The 16,002-nt window shown below is 53.2% G+C and overlaps 7 protein-coding genes across 7 annotated transcripts; all 7 read left to right on the top strand.

Annotated features, from left to right (window-relative positions):
• Window positions 1-1,324: 1,324 nt before the first annotated feature.
• On the top strand, window positions 1,325-3,011 carry L226DRAFT_574077 (Aldo/keto reductase; the record flags this gene model as incomplete). The annotated part of the gene is made up of 13 exons (XM_067684971.1): window positions 1,325-1,346; window positions 1,398-1,521; window positions 1,571-1,607; window positions 1,667-1,756; window positions 1,808-1,909; window positions 1,966-2,032; window positions 2,079-2,116; window positions 2,167-2,242; window positions 2,298-2,312; window positions 2,368-2,468; window positions 2,537-2,679; window positions 2,737-2,867; window positions 2,926-3,011. The coding sequence occupies 13 exons, from the start codon at window positions 1,325-1,327 to the stop codon at window positions 3,009-3,011; spliced, it is 1,032 nt and encodes a 343-aa protein (XP_067531893.1).
• Window positions 3,012-3,869: 858 nt separating this feature from the next.
• L226DRAFT_615603 (Aldo/keto reductase) lies at window positions 3,870-5,832 on the top strand. The gene is made up of 13 exons (XM_067686800.1): window positions 3,870-3,992; window positions 4,062-4,185; window positions 4,244-4,280; window positions 4,334-4,423; window positions 4,477-4,578; window positions 4,641-4,707; window positions 4,757-4,794; window positions 4,845-4,920; window positions 4,982-4,996; window positions 5,054-5,154; window positions 5,210-5,352; window positions 5,410-5,540; window positions 5,602-5,832. The coding sequence occupies exons 1-13, from the start codon at window positions 3,971-3,973 to the stop codon at window positions 5,685-5,687; spliced, it is 1,032 nt and encodes a 343-aa protein (XP_067531894.1). The 5' UTR covers window positions 3,870-3,970; the 3' UTR covers window positions 5,688-5,832.
• Window positions 5,833-6,570: 738 nt separating this feature from the next.
• On the top strand, window positions 6,571-8,276 carry L226DRAFT_574079 (Aldo/keto reductase; the record flags this gene model as incomplete). The annotated part of the gene is made up of 13 exons (XM_067684972.1): window positions 6,571-6,592; window positions 6,648-6,771; window positions 6,836-6,872; window positions 6,929-7,018; window positions 7,067-7,168; window positions 7,232-7,298; window positions 7,350-7,387; window positions 7,436-7,511; window positions 7,567-7,581; window positions 7,637-7,737; window positions 7,803-7,945; window positions 8,005-8,135; window positions 8,191-8,276. The coding sequence occupies 13 exons, from the start codon at window positions 6,571-6,573 to the stop codon at window positions 8,274-8,276; spliced, it is 1,032 nt and encodes a 343-aa protein (XP_067531895.1).
• A 283-nt stretch (window positions 8,277-8,559) lies between these two features.
• On the top strand, window positions 8,560-9,957 carry L226DRAFT_207314 (Aldo/keto reductase). Its single transcript, XM_067672876.1, has 10 exons — window positions 8,560-8,716; window positions 8,774-8,897; window positions 8,953-8,989; window positions 9,047-9,136; window positions 9,194-9,295; window positions 9,356-9,422; window positions 9,475-9,512; window positions 9,570-9,645; window positions 9,705-9,861; window positions 9,919-9,957. The coding sequence occupies exons 1-9, from the start codon at window positions 8,695-8,697 to the stop codon at window positions 9,812-9,814; spliced, it is 666 nt and encodes a 221-aa protein (XP_067531896.1). The 5' UTR covers window positions 8,560-8,694; the 3' UTR covers window positions 9,815-9,861; window positions 9,919-9,957.
• A 285-nt stretch (window positions 9,958-10,242) lies between these two features.
• On the top strand, window positions 10,243-11,373 carry L226DRAFT_207291 (uncharacterized protein). The gene is made up of 7 exons (XM_067672875.1): window positions 10,243-10,354; window positions 10,454-10,509; window positions 10,566-10,632; window positions 10,685-10,727; window positions 10,778-10,831; window positions 11,019-11,124; window positions 11,187-11,373. The coding sequence occupies exons 2-7, from the start codon at window positions 10,459-10,461 to the stop codon at window positions 11,214-11,216; spliced, it is 351 nt and encodes a 116-aa protein (XP_067531897.1). The 5' UTR covers window positions 10,243-10,354; window positions 10,454-10,458; the 3' UTR covers window positions 11,217-11,373.
• Window positions 11,374-11,529: 156 nt separating this feature from the next.
• L226DRAFT_574081 (Aldo/keto reductase) lies at window positions 11,530-13,238 on the top strand (the record flags this gene model as incomplete). The annotated part of the gene is made up of 13 exons (XM_067684973.1): window positions 11,530-11,551; window positions 11,609-11,732; window positions 11,795-11,831; window positions 11,888-11,977; window positions 12,026-12,127; window positions 12,191-12,257; window positions 12,311-12,348; window positions 12,399-12,474; window positions 12,534-12,548; window positions 12,603-12,703; window positions 12,765-12,907; window positions 12,967-13,097; window positions 13,153-13,238. The coding sequence occupies 13 exons, from the start codon at window positions 11,530-11,532 to the stop codon at window positions 13,236-13,238; spliced, it is 1,032 nt and encodes a 343-aa protein (XP_067531898.1).
• Window positions 13,239-13,517: 279 nt separating this feature from the next.
• L226DRAFT_615607 (Aldo/keto reductase) lies at window positions 13,518-15,516 on the top strand. The gene is made up of 13 exons (XM_067686801.1): window positions 13,518-13,678; window positions 13,736-13,859; window positions 13,915-13,951; window positions 14,009-14,098; window positions 14,156-14,257; window positions 14,318-14,384; window positions 14,437-14,474; window positions 14,532-14,607; window positions 14,668-14,682; window positions 14,740-14,840; window positions 14,900-15,045; window positions 15,107-15,237; window positions 15,296-15,516. Exons 1-13 carry the CDS (start codon window positions 13,657-13,659, stop codon window positions 15,379-15,381), a joined length of 1,035 nt encoding a protein of 344 aa, XP_067531899.1. The 5' UTR covers window positions 13,518-13,656; the 3' UTR covers window positions 15,382-15,516.
• The last annotated feature ends 486 nt before the right edge of the window (window positions 15,517-16,002 follow it).

Consider the following 16,002-nt stretch of genomic DNA (forward strand, 5'->3'; position numbering starts at 1 on the left):
GCGATGTGGGTCACGGTCGTCGGTAGGACGAGTTTGGGTGTGTTTGGCAAGAGCCCCATCAGAATTTCCCGAAAAGGGCGCTTCGAAGACGCTAGGGTTGGACTTTGTCACTTCGACCGTCACCATCACCACGGCATTTCCGAGTACCAGATTGCCACGATCTCCGCAATGTATGCCCCTGGTCGGTTGTGCCAGATTGTGCCTCATTCGTAGGAAATGATCTGCGTTGCACCGCTTTGAAGGCATCACCCCGACCATGACCAAATCGTGCTGGTGCGAATATTCAGGAAACTTGTCAACAGCTCCTCAATGACTGCCTCTGTCGTAGGATGCCTGCCATTCTGCGATACATAACCCGCCTTTTCTAGGATGCATCTGGCGCGCGCCCTGAAAGCTGCAGCCATGCTGCCGGTAAGCCCCGAGCAGCGAATATGCTGATCTTAGGCCCGACCTGATACGTATGTACCAGTGCGTACAAGTCTCCCGACCGGCGTATATGCCTTGGACAACGCTCACTACGCTAGTGGTGAATCCAACCCAGATCCAACCGTGATCGTGGATGAGGTCATGGCGCTGGCGGCGACATGCCGCCATCAGTAAAATGCGCAACCTCTAGACGCTCTGGCCGGTCCTGGCTAGCGCTTGCGAGGTGTGTTCTCCCGCAACTACAGCACTGCCCGCGGCCGTAATACGCTCAGAGCTACATATCTGACCAGTATCTTGACAGCTGCAACCGAGAAAAAGCGATTTAGGGAGGTCGAAAATTTGGTACTGAACCCTGAGACCTCTGACGAGTTCTGAGGACGTCTGAACGTACTGGTTCAGAGGTCCTCAGAGCTGTGCAGGTTTTTCTGATGGCGTTCCCACTGATACCGAGGAAACCTGGTTGTCCGGCAGCGTGGCGGGGTAAGCTATCTGATCTTTTTGACTACACCTTGCGTACATAGCATAGAGCTCATGGGATTTGTTCATTACTCAGGCTAATGCAGGTGTCCGACTGAGGACTTCAAAATGGGCCCAATGTATCGGGATCAGATCCGCTAGGATGGATACACAAGGACGCACGCCGCCTCCCAACGAACGGGAAGAGACTTCCGTATCTGAGATCGGATCTACCTCAGTGATGCTCGGAGGATGTGTGGGTTCTATCTCGATGCTCGGGAGCGAGTGGGACGCTCCAGCTGAATTGTTTGGCACAGTGTTAGCCATAGCATTCCCAGGCGCTTGACATTCCGAGCATATATACCCCGCCTGAAGACGTTACCCCTCAAGCTCTCACCGGACACTCAATCCTCACACCACTTCGAACCCTGAGACTACCACGATGGCTCCTAAGATGCAGTATGGTGCGTGCTTGTTCGAGCAGACCGATGCGGATGCTGATCCTTGACGTGTAGTTCGCCTGGGGAACTCTGGACTGAAGGTGTCCAGGATCATCCTGGGGTGCATGTCGTATGGCTCTCCCGACTGGCAGAGCTGGATTCTTCCCGAGGAAGAGGCCATCAAACACATCAAGTTTGCGTACGTATCTTGCTTGAGTGTCGATTCCGGCTGACGTGCATTCCGTCAGGTATGACCATGGTATCCAAACATTCGACACCGCAAACGTGAGTTCACCGTCATCATGTTGCGCAATATCCCGGTTCTCAGCGAGAGATGATTGCAGGCGTACTCGAACGGTCTCTCAGAGGTCATTCTTGGAAACGCCATCAAGAAGTTGGGCTTGCCCCGGGAAGAGCTCGTCATTATGACCAAGGTTCGTCTCGTCCAAAAACGCTTCCAGCTTGACTGAACACCCCGAACGAAGCTCTGGAGCCCTGTGCTGAAAGAGTACGGCATGAACCTGGCGGCTCTCGGCAAGAAGCCCGAAGAGCTCGGCGTGATTAATCAGAAGGGCCTCAGCCGCAAGGTACGCACTACTCTACCACGCATGCACTTGGTCCTGGATCTGACAACGTCCCATAGCACATCTTTGACTCGGTCAAGGCTAGCCTCGAGCGTCTGCAGGTGGACTACATCGATCTTCTTCAATGTGAGATTCTCTCGGGGGATGAGGACGTGTCTGATTGGTATCTCAGGTCACCGCTTCGACTACGATACTCCTATTGAGGAGACGGTGCGTCCATTTGGCGTGCATATGAGCCAGTGACTGACCTCGTGATGCAGATGCAAGCTTTGCATGATGTCGTCAAAGCCGGCTATGTGCGTTACATCGGCATGAGCTCGTGCTGGGCGTACCAGTGTATGTCCTCCCCCTGTATTTGGAGAGTTCGGTACTGACCTACATCCATCTGTAGTCCACGCCATGCAGAGTACGTTTGGGCATTCATGCCGTCCAAGACTCTCGCTAACGGCGCGAACTTGCAGACTACGCTATCACGCACAACCTCACTCCGTTCGTCTCCATGCAGAACCACTACAGCTTGCTGTATCGCGAAGAGGAGCGCGAGATGTTCCCGACTCTCAAGGTAAGCCGGGTGCGCACGCGAGTGAAGCGATATCGGCATGCTCACAGGGCGTCGTCTCCGTCTCTTAGATGTTCGGTGTCGGCTCGATCCCCTGGTCTCCGCTGGGGCGTGGTATGCTCACACGCACAGTCCGCGATGCGAGCCTCCGCGGCAAGACGGACAAGTACGCGTCCACGTACGACATCCCGTTCCTGGATGCCCTTACCACCAGGTACGGGAAGATATGCGGGCTGTCCTCATCCATTGTGCTGATTTTCGGGATCTATAGGATTGCCGAGATCGCGAAGAAGAAGGGTTTTAGCATGGCACAGATCTCGCTGGCGTGGATGCTCACCAAGCCTGGCGTAACCGCCCCCATTATTGGGACGACCAGTCTGGCCAATCTCGAGGACATACTCGGTGAGCCGTTCTGCTATAGTAGTCTGTTTTGGGAAGCACTAATTCATTGTCATCCAAGGTTGTCTTGACGTCGCCCTCACCGAGGAAGAAGTCAAGTACCTTGAGGAGCCGTACAAGCCCAACAACGTGATCGGGCACTTCTGAAACTAGGAGCGTTCTGTAGACGTCGAGAGCGTACGTGATGATTCCACATGACGAATTATTAGAGAACAATTGTGCCCGTCTTCCAGTCAGTATGATGTGTTGTATTTGCGTTTCAATGTGATCATCATTCCGCGATGATGTCATGCGAGTCCGTAGGATGAGTTTGACACTGTTTGGCAAGAGCTTCATCAAAGTTTCCTAAAAAGGTACATCAAAGGTCTCCCCCTGACGTTCGACCACGACCCTCATCACCATCCCCTTAAGTACCAGCCATCGCTCGGCCTGTGCGCGTCCTGTTTTCGGAGCAAGAATATCATCACGAATTACAGCAGCACAACAACCACAACGGTATTTAGAGATGTGCCTTGTAAACATGGGTCACGAGTGCCGGTAAGTCCCGAACAGCGATTCTCTCTGATTCTGCCAACCCTGACTGGCTTTGTATACACGACAGCATCGCCCGACCGGAATATATTTGTCACACGGTCTGCTACGTCAGTGGTGAATGCAGCGTGGACGCGAATGGATCCAGCGGCACCTCGGGATGCCGTGTTCCCATGGATGCCACCCAACCTTATTTCTCAGCGGCGTGCAAGTAACACGGTAAGAAATTCATTTGCCCTGCCCTTATCGCGCATTCTGTAATGAGGTTTTCTAGATATCTGAACTTGTGATTCAGACTTGAGCCCGACATATCAAGATCATATTCTGCGCAAGCAAGCTCCCTGAACGGTGAACGTTTCGCTTATCTGAGAGCTTCTCAGTCTAGATCATCGGAGAATGGGTGGGTACTATCTCTATGTTAGAAGCAAGTCGAATGCTGTCAGCTGAACAGTTTGGCTTAATGTTAGCTACAGCTTTCCCAGGCGCTTGACGTTGCGAGCATATATACCTCTGCTGGAGACGTCACCCGTCAAGGCGAACTCAATCCTCATCGCTGACCATTGGAGACTTCAACGATGGCGCCCAAGATGCAGTATGGTGAGCAGCCCTTTCCTTTTCACCTTTTCTAGGTCGCCGAACCCGGGCGCTGATGTATATGATGCGCAGTTCGTCTCGGAAACTCCGGACTGAAGGTGTCCAGAATCATCCTGGGATGCATGTCGTATGGCTCTCCCGACTGGCAGAGCTGGATTCTTCCCGAAGAAGAGGCTATCAAGCATATCAAGTTCGCGTGCGTGGTTTGCCTTTGATTGAAGCGTCGATCCAACTGAGGGCCCGCATTCCATCAGGTACGACCACGGTATCCAAAGCTTTGACACCGCGAATGTGAGTGGTTCGCACATGTGTGTATTGTATTTATTCTGAAGCTTCTCGTGCAGGTGTACTCCAACGGGATGTCGGAGATCATTCTTGGAAACGCCATCAAGAAGTTGGGCTTGCCTCGCGAAGAGATTGTCATCATGACGAAGGTAAGGTTCCTTGTCCGAGGATGGGCTTTTATGGCTGATCGCCCGGGGTCCAGCTGCACAGCCCTGTGTTGAAAGAGTACGGCATGAACTTGGCGGCCATCGGTAAGACGCCCGAAGAGCTCGGCGTGATCAACCAGAAAGGACTCAATCGCAAGGTGCGCACTATTCCTAGTCTACTACGTCTAAACTCGGCTCAAAATCTGACTGCGTCGCGTAGCATATCTTCGACTCGGTCAAGGCTAGCCTTCAGCGGCTTCAGTTGGATTATATCGATCTGCTGCAATGTGCGTTGCTGCGATTATTGGCGGGAGCGCCTCTCATCAGGGTTTTTAGGTCACCGTTTTGACTACGATACACCCATTGAGGAGACGGTGCGCACCTTCCGTTTGTATGCGAGCTGCCGGTTGAGTTCATGACGTAGATGCAAGCGCTGCATGACGTCGTCAAGGCTGGCTATGTGCGCTACATCGGCATGAGCTCGTGTTGGGCGTACCAGTGTGAGTGGTTTTGGTTGCACCATCCTGGATAATTTGGGACTGACATGAGGTTATCGGTTAGTCCACGCGATGCAGAGTAAGCCGAACACGCGCTCTGGGCATAATACACCAGTCTGAGAGCAGAATATTGCAGACTACGCCATCACGCACAACCTCACGCCGTTCATCTCCATGCAGAATCACTATAGCTTGCTCTACCGCGAGGAGGAGCGCGAGATGTTCCCAACGCTGAAGGTCCGCCTCTTCCCCATGCCTAAAAGGACATTTGTTCACTCGAGATCTCGATCAGATGTTCGGCGTTGGCTCGATTCCTTGGTCCCCTCTCGGACGAGGCTTGCTGACGCGCACAGTTCGTGACGCGACGCTTCGTGGAAAGACGGATCGATACGCATCCACTTTCGACATTCCGTTCCTGGACGCTCTTACCATCAGGTGCGGTAAGATGTGCGAGTAACCTTGGCCGTCCTCATTGATGTTCGGACCTCCCAGGATTGACGAGGTTGCGAAGAAGAAGGGCGTCAGCATGGCGCAGATAGCGCTAGCGTGGATGCTCACGAAACCCCAAGTAACCGCACCTATCATCGGCACGACGAGTATGGCCAATCTCGAGGATATCCTCGGTGAGTCTCCATCTCTATCTGGTTCTCCCACGTAAGTACTGAGTTACTCATGTGACTTGAGGCTGCCTTGACGTCACTCTCACGGAGGAGGAGGTCAAGTACCTCGAGGAGCCGTACAAGCCCAACAAGGTCATCGGTCACTCCTAAAGCTGACATCGAGGGCCAAAGGTGTATGATATGGAGATGGATGTGGTACGTACGTTGAATGAAGCTCTCTCAGTGTAAACTACCGTTTTTGTACTCAGTATCGATGGGGAATACTATTCGAAAATTGTAGGATGTGTTTGGCCCTATTTGGCAAGAGCTCCATCAAAGTTACCTGAAACGGTCTAACGCTGCTCACTCCTTCGACCGTTACCATCATCCTTGCACTTCTCAGTACCAGCGATCTCGACGATGATGTTAAGATTGCCGATCACACGAGGTACTTAAGGCAGTGGCATTGATTCGCATGTTCTCATCACGCGCATCCGCGGCCGCACCATTTCATGCTGACTGCTTTCCCGACCGGCGATTCCTCCGCCGCCAACTACGTCAGGGGATGAACACAGTTCTGCCACGCGTGTAGGCTCGGTGGCACGGACGGGTGACCGTGTTCTCGCCTAAACCTTATTCACTCAGATAGCATCCCACAGTGGGTAAACCATCCTTCCGTCCTCTTTCTGTAACATTCTGACGCACCATTGCCCCTATCGATTCCGAAGGTTACAGACCGAGCCATGGAGGCTAATTGTCAAAGCTAAACTGGTACGCTTACACCTATTGTCAAAGACCGCGCGCTCTGCATGGGCACCGGAGGGTACGTGATGTTCAGGCGGGGCATGTCATGTTTTCTCCGAGCGGGGAATATCTGCTCGCTTATCGGTGATCGGTCTCGATCTTACGGAGTGGGGGTGGGTTATCTAGGTATGTGCGTAGTCAGCTCAATTGGTTGGTACGTTCCCAGCCTGCCCCGCAGCGTATATAGCCCATCGTTGGCCCCGGCGGTCCTGTCCCCAACTTGAACGCGGCGCACACCACTGGACCCACTATGGCACCCAAGATGCAATATGGTATATTGCTCCTCAATCGCTGGCGTCTATTCTCTGACACACCTTCAATGTACAGTTCGTCTCGGAAACTCCGGATTGAAGGTGTCCAGAATCATTCTAGGATGCATGTCGTACGGCTCCCCGGAGTGGCAAAGCTGGGTGCTTCCGGAAGAGGAAGCCATCAAGCACATCAAATTCGCGTTCGTGATCTGCATTGATCAAACTGTCGATCCCTAGTATTGACGTGCGTGGTTGTCTTCCTAGTTATGATCACGGCATCCAAACCTTCGATACTGCCAACGTGCGCGCGCCTTGTCCAGTTGCGATCCGCGTATTCTCACCATATGGCTCGTATAGGTGTACTCAAACGGTCTCTCGGAGATCATTCTTGGCAACGCGATCAAGAAGTTGGAACTTCCGCGCGAGGAGCTCGTCATCATGACGAAGGTACGTGTATCTTACCGCGGTCGCGAACGTGGACTCAACGTTCGGCAGCTCTTCAGCCCTGTCATGAAGGAGTATGGTACGAACCTGTGGTATACGGGGAAGAGTCCGGAAGAAGTCGGCGTCATCAACCAGAAGGGCCTCAACCGCAAGGTATGTGCGCATACCCAAAACAACCGCGCGATCCTTTGGTTGAGCAGGTTGTGTATCTTTCAGCACATCTTCGACTCGGTTCAAGCTAGCCTCAAGCGTCTGCAAGTCGATTACATCGATCTCTTGCAATGTGCGCGCGGATAACGTCTCGACGAGTAACATTGATTAATCAGTTCCACAGGCCACCGCTTCGATTACGACACACCCATTGAGGAGACGGTGCGTCTGTTTACCCATATGCATGAAATCCTGGCTGATTTGCGGTAGATGCAAGCCCTCCATGATGTCGTCAAGGCCGGATGGGTGCGCTACATCGGCATGAGCTCGTGCTGGGCGTACCAGTGTATGTCCTCCCCCGGTATTCGGAGAAATCGGTACTGACATGCATCCGTCTGTAGTCCACGCCATGCAGAGTACGTTTGCCCATTCATGTCGTTGAAGACTCTCGCTAACGACACGAACTTGCAGACTACGCTATCACGCACAACCTCACCCCGTTCGTCTCCATGCAGAACCACTACAGCTTGCTGTACCGCGAGGAGGAGCGCGAAATGTTCCCGACGCTCAAGGTCAGCTCGGGTTTCTCCTAAAGCCCGAAGCGATGAAGGCACTGATGTGCTGTGTATTTTCTCAGATGTTCGGCGTCGGGGCAATTCCTTGGTCCCCTCTTGGACGAGGTCTCCTGACGCGTACAACCCGGGATGCGACGCTCCGTGGCAAGACAGACAAGTTCTCAGCCACATACGACATGCCGTTCTTGGACACCCTCACAACTCGGTACGGCATTTCATCCCCGCGGTTCCGTCGTGACAGTCAGCTGATCTAGGCGATCGCAGGATCGACGAGATTGCGAAGAAGAAGGGCGTCAGCATGGCTCAGGTCTCGCTGGCTTGGATGCTCACGAAGCCTGGCGTGAGCGCTCCCATCATAGGGACGACGAGTCTGACCAACCTCGAGGACATCCTTGGTTAGTACTCCTTTTGTTCTTATATGTCAGCGTCCTGAATTTGGCATGATCGAAGGCTGCCTCGACGTCACCCTGACAGAGGAGGAAGTGAAGTACTTGGAGGAACCGTATACACCCAGCAAGATTAGCGGGCATTCATGATGCAATAGTTGAGAAGAGTGAGGACATCGGCGACGGTACTACTACTAGTACTATGATGTACGGCGCCGTTAACATGTTTGACTCCGTTCGGACACGGCTGAGGCAATCGTTGCTTCTGAGGACTATATCGACGCACAAGAAGATAATCACAGTCAGCCATGTTCTCATCCGGGGTAGGTCTACTTCGATCCTCACCATTGGTGTCCCGTGTAAGAGCTGCGTGTGTCGTGATGATGACGGCCGAGGTTCCGACCGGCGCTTGACTCTCCTTTCCGTCCCACCATGTACGTCAGCAGTGAATGCATTCTACCACACCCCAGCTGAAGACTTACAGCCGTTTTGAGGAGCCTCTAGCGTTTAAAATGGCCTCCCACACTGGAGATGAGGAAACATACCCGCTGAACTGTCGCGGCTCACGATGTCGCCCAAGATGCAGTACGGTGAGCAGATCGCCGCGCCCTCTCAAGGTCGTACGCTGATGCCACTTTGATCTTCAGTACGCCTCGGCAACTCTGGATTGAAAGTATCCAAAATTATCCTTGGGTGCATGTCGTACGGCTCTCCTGAGTTCCAGAGCTGGGCTCTTCCTGAGGAAGAGGCGATCAAGCACATCAAATTCGCGTATGTAGTCTTACCTCCATGCCTCCGATCTTATGCTGACGGATTGTTGCGGCAGGTATGATCATGGTATCCAGACGTTCGATACCTCTAACGTGAGTGTGTCGTTACATATACGCTTACTCTGCCCTAACGTACTCTCTCCCGTTCAGAACTACTCGAACGGTCTCTCTGAGATAATCCTCGGGAACGCGATCAAGAAGCTGGAGTTGCCTCGCGAGGAGATCGTCGTTATGACCAAGGTATGGCTAGCATCCATAAGCACTTGCGGACTAAGACTGATAGCCCCTACACCGCAGCTCTACGCTCCAGTCATGAAGGAGTACGGAATCAACTTCTGGGCGCAGGGCAAGTCGCCGCGGGACTTCGGCGTTATAAACCAGATGGGGCTCAATCGCAAGGTGTGCATCTTTCTTCTACATGACCAAGTCTCCGCCTGACCATGGTCTATATCGTCGCAGTACATCTTCGACTCGGTCCAGGCCAGCCTGAAGCGATTGCAACTAGACTACATCGACGTCCTCCAATGTGCGCTCCTGGAAAAACGAGAGGGAGTTACATCTACTGACGACTGGGAAAGGTCACGGCTTCGACTACGACACACCTGTCGAAGAGACGGTACGTTCGGGTCGCTGATTGCACCTTGAGGCATCCACCCGCTGACTTGTATAATAGATGCGAGCCCTTGACGAAATTGTGAAGGCAGGGTGGGTCCGCTACATCGGAATGAGCTCCTGCTGGGCGTACCAGTGTGAGTCATCCATCTCGAGTTGCTCGCGAATGTTACAACTAATCCGGCCTTCCTACCAGTCCAAGCCGTGCAGAGTACGTCGCGCGCAGAGCGCGCTTCGTGGATAAATACGATGCCATCACCCAAAACCTTACGCCGTTCATCTCCAAGCAGAACCAATACAGCCTGAGTCTGTTGTATCGGGAAGAGGAGCGCGAGATGTTCCCGACGCTGAAGGTGAACCGCGACGTCCATACTCACAGTCATACACACTCATGCTGACTCTTATCCTAGATGTTTGGCGTCGGCTCAATTCCCTGGTCCCCTAGGCTGGGACCGGGATTGCTCACGCGCACCACTGCTGCCCGGAACCATACGTGCCTGTACCCGTCTTCGGGCACTTTTGAGGGTGACTAGCAATGGCCACATGTACTACTGCTTACATCTTTTCCGTGATTACCATCGCTTTCGATTCTTATTATTCATGGTGTCTGCGTTTATCATAGCTCGGTCACAATGTGTGCCACGATCGTCGGTAGGACGAGTTTGGGTGTGTTTGGCAAGAGTCCCATCAAAATTGCCCGAAAAGGGCGCTTCCAAGACGCCAATGGTTGGACTTTTGACTTTGACCGTCACCATCACCACGACAATTCTGTGTCGCACCGCTTTGAAGGCATCACCCCGAACACGACCAAATTGCGAGCCGGAGGCGGATCATGTACTACTACTGGTGCGAATTTCACACAGGAAACTCGTCGACTGTCTCTCTATGAGAGCCTCCGTCGTAGGCTGCCTGCCACTTCTTCAATGTATAACGCGCTTTTTCTAGATTACATGAAGCCCGAAGAGCTCGGCGTCATTAACCAGAAGGGCCTCAGTCGCAAGGTACGTACTACATCACCACTCATGCATTTAGCTTAGGATTTGACAGCGTTCCTCAGCACATCTTTGACTCGGTGAAGGCCAGCCTAGAATGTCTCCAGGTGGACTACATCGATCTGCTCCGATGTGCGCTGCTGGAAATATTTTCCGCGGGGTGTCTCTAATCGGAGGTTTTCAGGTCATCGCTTCGACTACGATACTCCTATTGAGGAGACGGTGCGGTGCGTCCATGCGGCGCATATATGAGCCGGCGGCTGACTTCGTGACGCAGTCAAGGCCGGCCATGTGCGTTACATCGGCATGAGCTCGTGCTGGGCGTATCAATGTATGTCTTCCCCGCATTAGGAGCACTCTTCAGTACCAGCGATCTCGACGATGTCATTGAGATAGCTGTCTACACGAAGTAGTGCGGTGGCATTCAATCGCAGGTTCTCATCACGCGCATCTGCCGCAGTACCATCGCATGCTGACTGCTTTCCCGACCGGCGATTCCGACTGCGGCGCCAACTAAGTACGTCAGGGAATGAATACAGTTCTGCCGCACGTAGGATCGGTGGTACGGGTGGGTGGCCGCTTTCTTGGCTAAACCTTATTTACTCGCTCAGATACTATCCCACAGTGAGTAATTAATCCTTCCGTCGTCTTTGTGCAACACTCTGAGTCCTGACCCACCATTCAAGTCGCTATCGACTCCCAAAGTTATCGACTGAACCATGGAGGCTCATTATTACGCTTCGAATGCTGGATTACCTAGACACATCGTCAAAGTTCGCGTGCTCTGCATGGGCACCGGGGGTACATGTTTCTCATATTCTCTCCGAGCGCTTATCTGGATCTCACGGAGTGTGAGTGGGTCATCAAGGTATGTACGAGTGGATCATCTAGGTATGTACGTAGTTAGCTGGTCTGTTTCAAGTGGGTACACTGTACCGTTCCCAGCCTGCGTCGCAGCGTATATAGCCCAGCGTTGGCCCCGGTGTTCCTGCCCTCAACTTGAACGCGGCGCACACCACTGGACTCACTATGGCACCCAAGATGCAATACGGTATGTGGCGCCTTGGTTGCTGACGATTATTCTCTGACGCACGACTCCAACGCACAGTTCGTCTCGGAAACTCTGGACTGAAGGTGTCCAGGATTATCCTAGGATGCATGTCGTACGGCTCCCCGGAGTGGCAAAGCTGGGTGCTTCCGGAGGAGGAAGCAATCGAGCACATCAAATTCGCGTTCGTGATCTGCATTGGTCAAACTGTCGATCCAGTATTGACGCGCGTGGTTGTCTTCCTAGTTATGATCACGGCATCCAAACCTTTGATACTGCCAATGTGCGCGCGCCTTGTCCAGTTGCAATCCGTGTATTCTTACCACGTTGGTCGTACAGGAGTACTCAAACGGTCTCTCGGAGATCATTCTTGGCAACGCGATCAAGAAGTTGGAACTTCCACGCGAAGAGCTTGTCATCATGACGAAGGTACGCGTACCTGACCGCGGTCGCGAACGTGGACTCAACGTTACGCAGCTCTACAGCACTGTGTTGAAGGACTATGGTAAGAACCTGTGGTATTCGGAGAAGAGTCCGGAAGAATTCGGCGTCATCAACCAGAAGGGTCTCAGCCGCAAGGTATGTGCACATACCCAAAATAACTGCGCGATCCTTGGGTTTAGCGGGTTGACCATCTTGCAGCACATCTTCGACTCGGTTCAAGCTAGCCTCAAGCGTCTACAAGTCGATTACATCGATCTCTTGCAATGTGGGCGGCGCGATAACCTCTGTGCGAGTAATATCGGTTAACTAGTTCCACAGGCCACCGCTTCGATTACGACACTCCCATTGAGGAGACGGTGCGTCATTTTGCACGCATACACGCAATCTGAGCCGACTTGCAGTACAGATGCAAGCCCTCCATGATATCGTCAAGGCCGGATGGGTGCGCTACATTGGCATGAGCTCATGCTGGGCCTATCAATGTGAGTCATTTCGTTCAGTTACGCTGATTATATCGAAACTCACACAGCCGCCCCACTAGTCCATGCGATGCAGAGTACGTTGCTTGCGACCGGAGCCGTGACGCCACTCTGATCATGGAAACTTGCAGACTACGCGATCACGCACAACCTCACCCCCTTCATCTCGATGCAGAACCACTACAGTCTGCTCTACCGTGAGGAGGAGCGCGAGATGTTTCCGACGCTCAAGGTCAGCTCGCTCCTAAAGCCCTGAAGCGACGAAGGTACTGATGTACCGTATCTTTTCCCAGATGTTGGGCGTCGGGGCAATTCCTTGGTCCCCTCTTGGACGAGGTCTCCTCACGCGTACAATCCGGGATGCGACGCTCCGTGGCAAAACAGACACGTTCTCAGCCACATACGACATGCCGTTCTTGGACACCCTCACAACTCGGTACGGCGTATCATGTCTGCGGTTCCATCGTGACAGTCAGCTGATCTAGGCGATCGCAGGATCGACGAGATTGCGAAGAAGAAGGGCGTCAGCATGGCGCAGGTCTCGCTGGCTTGGATGCTCACGAAGCCTGGCGTGAGCGCTCCCATCATAGGGACGACGAGTCTGACCAACCTCGAGGACATCCTTGGTTAGTACTCCTTTTGTTCTTATATGTCAGCGTCCTGAATTTGGCATGATCGAAGGCTGCCTCGACGTCACCCTGACAGAGGAGGAAGTGAAGTACTTGGAGGAACCGTATACACCCAGCAAGATTAGCGGGCATTCATGATGCAATAGTTGAGAAGAGTGAGGACATCGGCGACGGTACTACTACTAGTACTATGATGTACGGCGCCGTTAACATGTTTGACTCCGTTCGGACACGGCTGAGGCAATCGTTGCTTCTGAGGACTATATCGACGCACAAGAAGATAATCACAGTCAGCCATGTTCTCATCCGGGGTAGGTCTACTTCGATCCTCACCATTGGTGTCCCGTGTAAGAGCTGCGTGTGTCGTGATGATGACGGCCGAGGTTCCGACCGGCGCTTGACTCTCCTTTCCGTCCCACCATGTACGTCAGCAGTGAATGCATTCTACCACACCCCAGCTGAAGACTTACAGCCGTTTTGAGGAGCCTCTAGCGTTTAAAATGGCCTCCCACACTGGAGATGAGGAAACATACCCGCTGAACTGTCGCGGCTCACGATGTCGCCCAAGATGCAGTACGGTGAGCAGATCGCCGCGCCCTCTCAAGGTCGTACGCTGATGCCACTTTGATCTTCAGTACGCCTCGGCAACTCTGGATTGAAAGTATCCAAAATTATCCTTGGGTGCATGTCGTACGGCTCTCCTGAGTTCCAGAGCTGGGCTCTTCCTGAGGAAGAGGCGATCAAGCACATCAAATTCGCGTATGTAGTCTTACCTCCATGCCTCCGATCTTATGCTGACGGATTGTTGCGGCAGGTATGATCATGGTATCCAGACGTTCGATACCTCTAACGTGAGTGTGTCGTTACATATACGCTTACTCTGCCCTAACGTACTCTCTCCCGTTCAGAACTACTCGAACGGTCTCTCTGAGATAATCCTCGGGAACGCGATCAAGAAGCTGGAGTTGCCTCGCGAGGAGATCGTCGTTATGACCAAGGTATGGCTAGCATCCATAAGCACTTGCGGACTAAGACTGATAGCCCCTACACCGCAGCTCTACGCTCCAGTCATGAAGGAGTACGGAATCAACTTCTGGGCGCAGGGCAAGTCGCCGCGGGACTTCGGCGTTATAAACCAGATGGGGCTCAATCGCAAGGTGTGCATCTTTCTTCTACATGACCAAGTCTCCGCCTGACCATGGTCTATATCGTCGCAGTACATCTTCGACTCGGTCCAGGCCAGCCTGAAGCGATTGCAACTAGACTACATCGACGTCCTCCAATGTGCGCTCCTGGAAAAACGAGAGGGAGTTACATCTACTGACGACTGGGAAAGGCCACCGCTTTGACTACGACACACCCATCGAAGAGACGGTGAGTTCGGCTCGCAGTTTGCCCCCTGAGGTGTCCACCCGCTGACTTGAGTGATAGATGCGAGCCCTTGATGAGGTCGTGAAGGCCGGGTGGGTCCGCTACATCGGAATGAGCTCCTGCTGGGCCTATCAGTGTGAGTCATCCAATTCGAGCTGCTCACGAAGGTTAGGACTAATCCGATCTTCCTACCCAGTCCAAGCCATGCAGAGTACGTCGCGTGGAGAGCGTGCTTCGTGGATAAATAATTGATAACGGACGTCTGCAGACTATGCCATCACGCACAACCTTACGCCGTTCATCTCCATGCAGAACCACTACAGCCTATTGTATCGGGAAGAGGAGCGCGAGATGTTCCCGACGCTGAAGGTGAACCGTGACGTTCATACTCACTGTCATACACACACTCATGCCGACTCGTATTTCAGATGTTCGGCGTCGGCTCGATTCCCTGGTCTCCTCTGGGACGGGGATTGCTCACGCGCACCGCTGCTGCCCGGAAGGCTACTCTCCGCGGCCAGACGGACAAGTCATCGTCGGACGATATCCCGTTCCTGGACACCCTTACCTCCAGGTACACGCGCTCGCTTCCGTTGCATTGCTACGAATGAAGCTAAATCATTGTACGTCTCCAGAATCGATGAACTTGCCAAGAAGAAGGGCGTCAGCATGGCTCAAATTTCGCTGGCGTGGATGCTTTCGAAGCCGGGAGTCACAGCTCCCATCGTCGGGACGACCAGTCTCTCCAACCTCGAGGACATCCTCGGTGAGTGTCTTATGCAACGTACTATGTCTGGAGGCAAGTCTGACCTGAAGTTCGCAAGGTTCTCTTGACGTCATCCTCACCGAGGAGGAGATAAAGTATCTGGAGGAGCCGTACCAGCCGCTCAAGATCAACGGCCATTACTGAAGCGAACACCCTGAAACTGTTAGCACAGATCTCAGTTGTACTCTGGCCCGTCATGGCAATGACTTAGTGGGCCTACCACATACAAGATGTCCGGTGGGGCGAATAGCTATGGTGCATAACGTCCAAGAAAACCCTATCCCTCTCGAAGCCAGTCAAGGTGTTTGAAACGGTCTGGCCACTAGAGTGCCACGAGACCAATCCACGCAAGTGTGAACGGTGATCTGCGTCACCTAGACACGTAGTCAGTTTACAGGACAGTCGGGTGAAAGATGTCGGAACTCACGAGTAACTGTACCGTCCTTCCGACAGGACGGTAGCTACAGCTTCGGAGCGGTAGGTAACTCCGTATCGTTGGCCGACAATTTCACGCTGCCAGCGACGATGCGCAATCGTTCCCGGTACTGGTGCAGAGTATCGCCTTGAAGTTCGAACCGTTCCTCGAACGTTGCGCGTGAACGAACACCGTAGTTCAGGAAGAGGTAAGAGAATGCATCCAACTGCAAGCCGCGCTGCACGCAGGACTCTAGCGTATGCGCCACGGTCTCCAATTCGCCACACGCGGGATCCCGAGAGCCCAGCTGCAGTCTCTTCAACCCGACCAAGCCGCCGGGCTCGACTCGG

Source organism: Lentinus tigrinus, assembly GCF_003813185.1.
Source record: "Lentinus tigrinus ALCF2SS1-7 unplaced genomic scaffold L226scaffold_30, whole genome shotgun sequence".
Classification (NCBI taxonomy): Eukaryota; Fungi; Basidiomycota; class Agaricomycetes; order Polyporales; family Polyporaceae; genus Lentinus; species Lentinus tigrinus.

Excerpts from the sequence above, each read along its gene's own strand:
- L226DRAFT_207291 (XM_067672875.1), top strand. The coding sequence starts at position 10,459 with ATGAAGCCCGAAGAGCTCGGCGTCATTAACCAGAAGGGCCTCAGTCGC. Across the intron at positions 10,633-10,684 it reads CTACATCGATCTGCTCCGAT|GTCATCGCTTCGACTACGAT; the intron begins GTGCGCTGCTGG and ends GGAGGTTTTCAG. Across the intron at positions 11,125-11,186 it reads CGCTCAGATACTATCCCACA|TCGCTATCGACTCCCAAAGT; the intron begins GTGAGTAATTAA and ends CCACCATTCAAG.
- L226DRAFT_615603 (XM_067686800.1), top strand. The coding sequence starts at position 3,971 with ATGGCGCCCAAGATGCAGTATG. Across the intron at positions 4,186-4,243 it reads ATCAAGCATATCAAGTTCGC|GTACGACCACGGTATCCAAA; the intron begins GTGCGTGGTTTG and ends GCATTCCATCAG. Across the intron at positions 4,795-4,844 it reads ATACACCCATTGAGGAGACG|ATGCAAGCGCTGCATGACGT; the intron begins GTGCGCACCTTC and ends TTCATGACGTAG.
- L226DRAFT_615607 (XM_067686801.1), top strand. The coding sequence starts at position 13,657 with ATGTCGCCCAAGATGCAGTACG. Across the intron at positions 14,385-14,436 it reads CTACATCGACGTCCTCCAAT|GCCACCGCTTTGACTACGAC; the intron begins GTGCGCTCCTGG and ends CGACTGGGAAAG. Across the intron at positions 15,046-15,106 it reads CTGGACACCCTTACCTCCAG|AATCGATGAACTTGCCAAGA; the intron begins GTACACGCGCTC and ends GTACGTCTCCAG.
- L226DRAFT_207314 (XM_067672876.1), top strand. The coding sequence starts at position 8,695 with ATGTCGCCCAAGATGCAGTACG. Across the intron at positions 8,898-8,952 it reads ATCAAGCACATCAAATTCGC|GTATGATCATGGTATCCAGA; the intron begins GTATGTAGTCTT and ends TTGTTGCGGCAG. Across the intron at positions 9,137-9,193 it reads AGATCGTCGTTATGACCAAG|CTCTACGCTCCAGTCATGAA; the intron begins GTATGGCTAGCA and ends CCTACACCGCAG.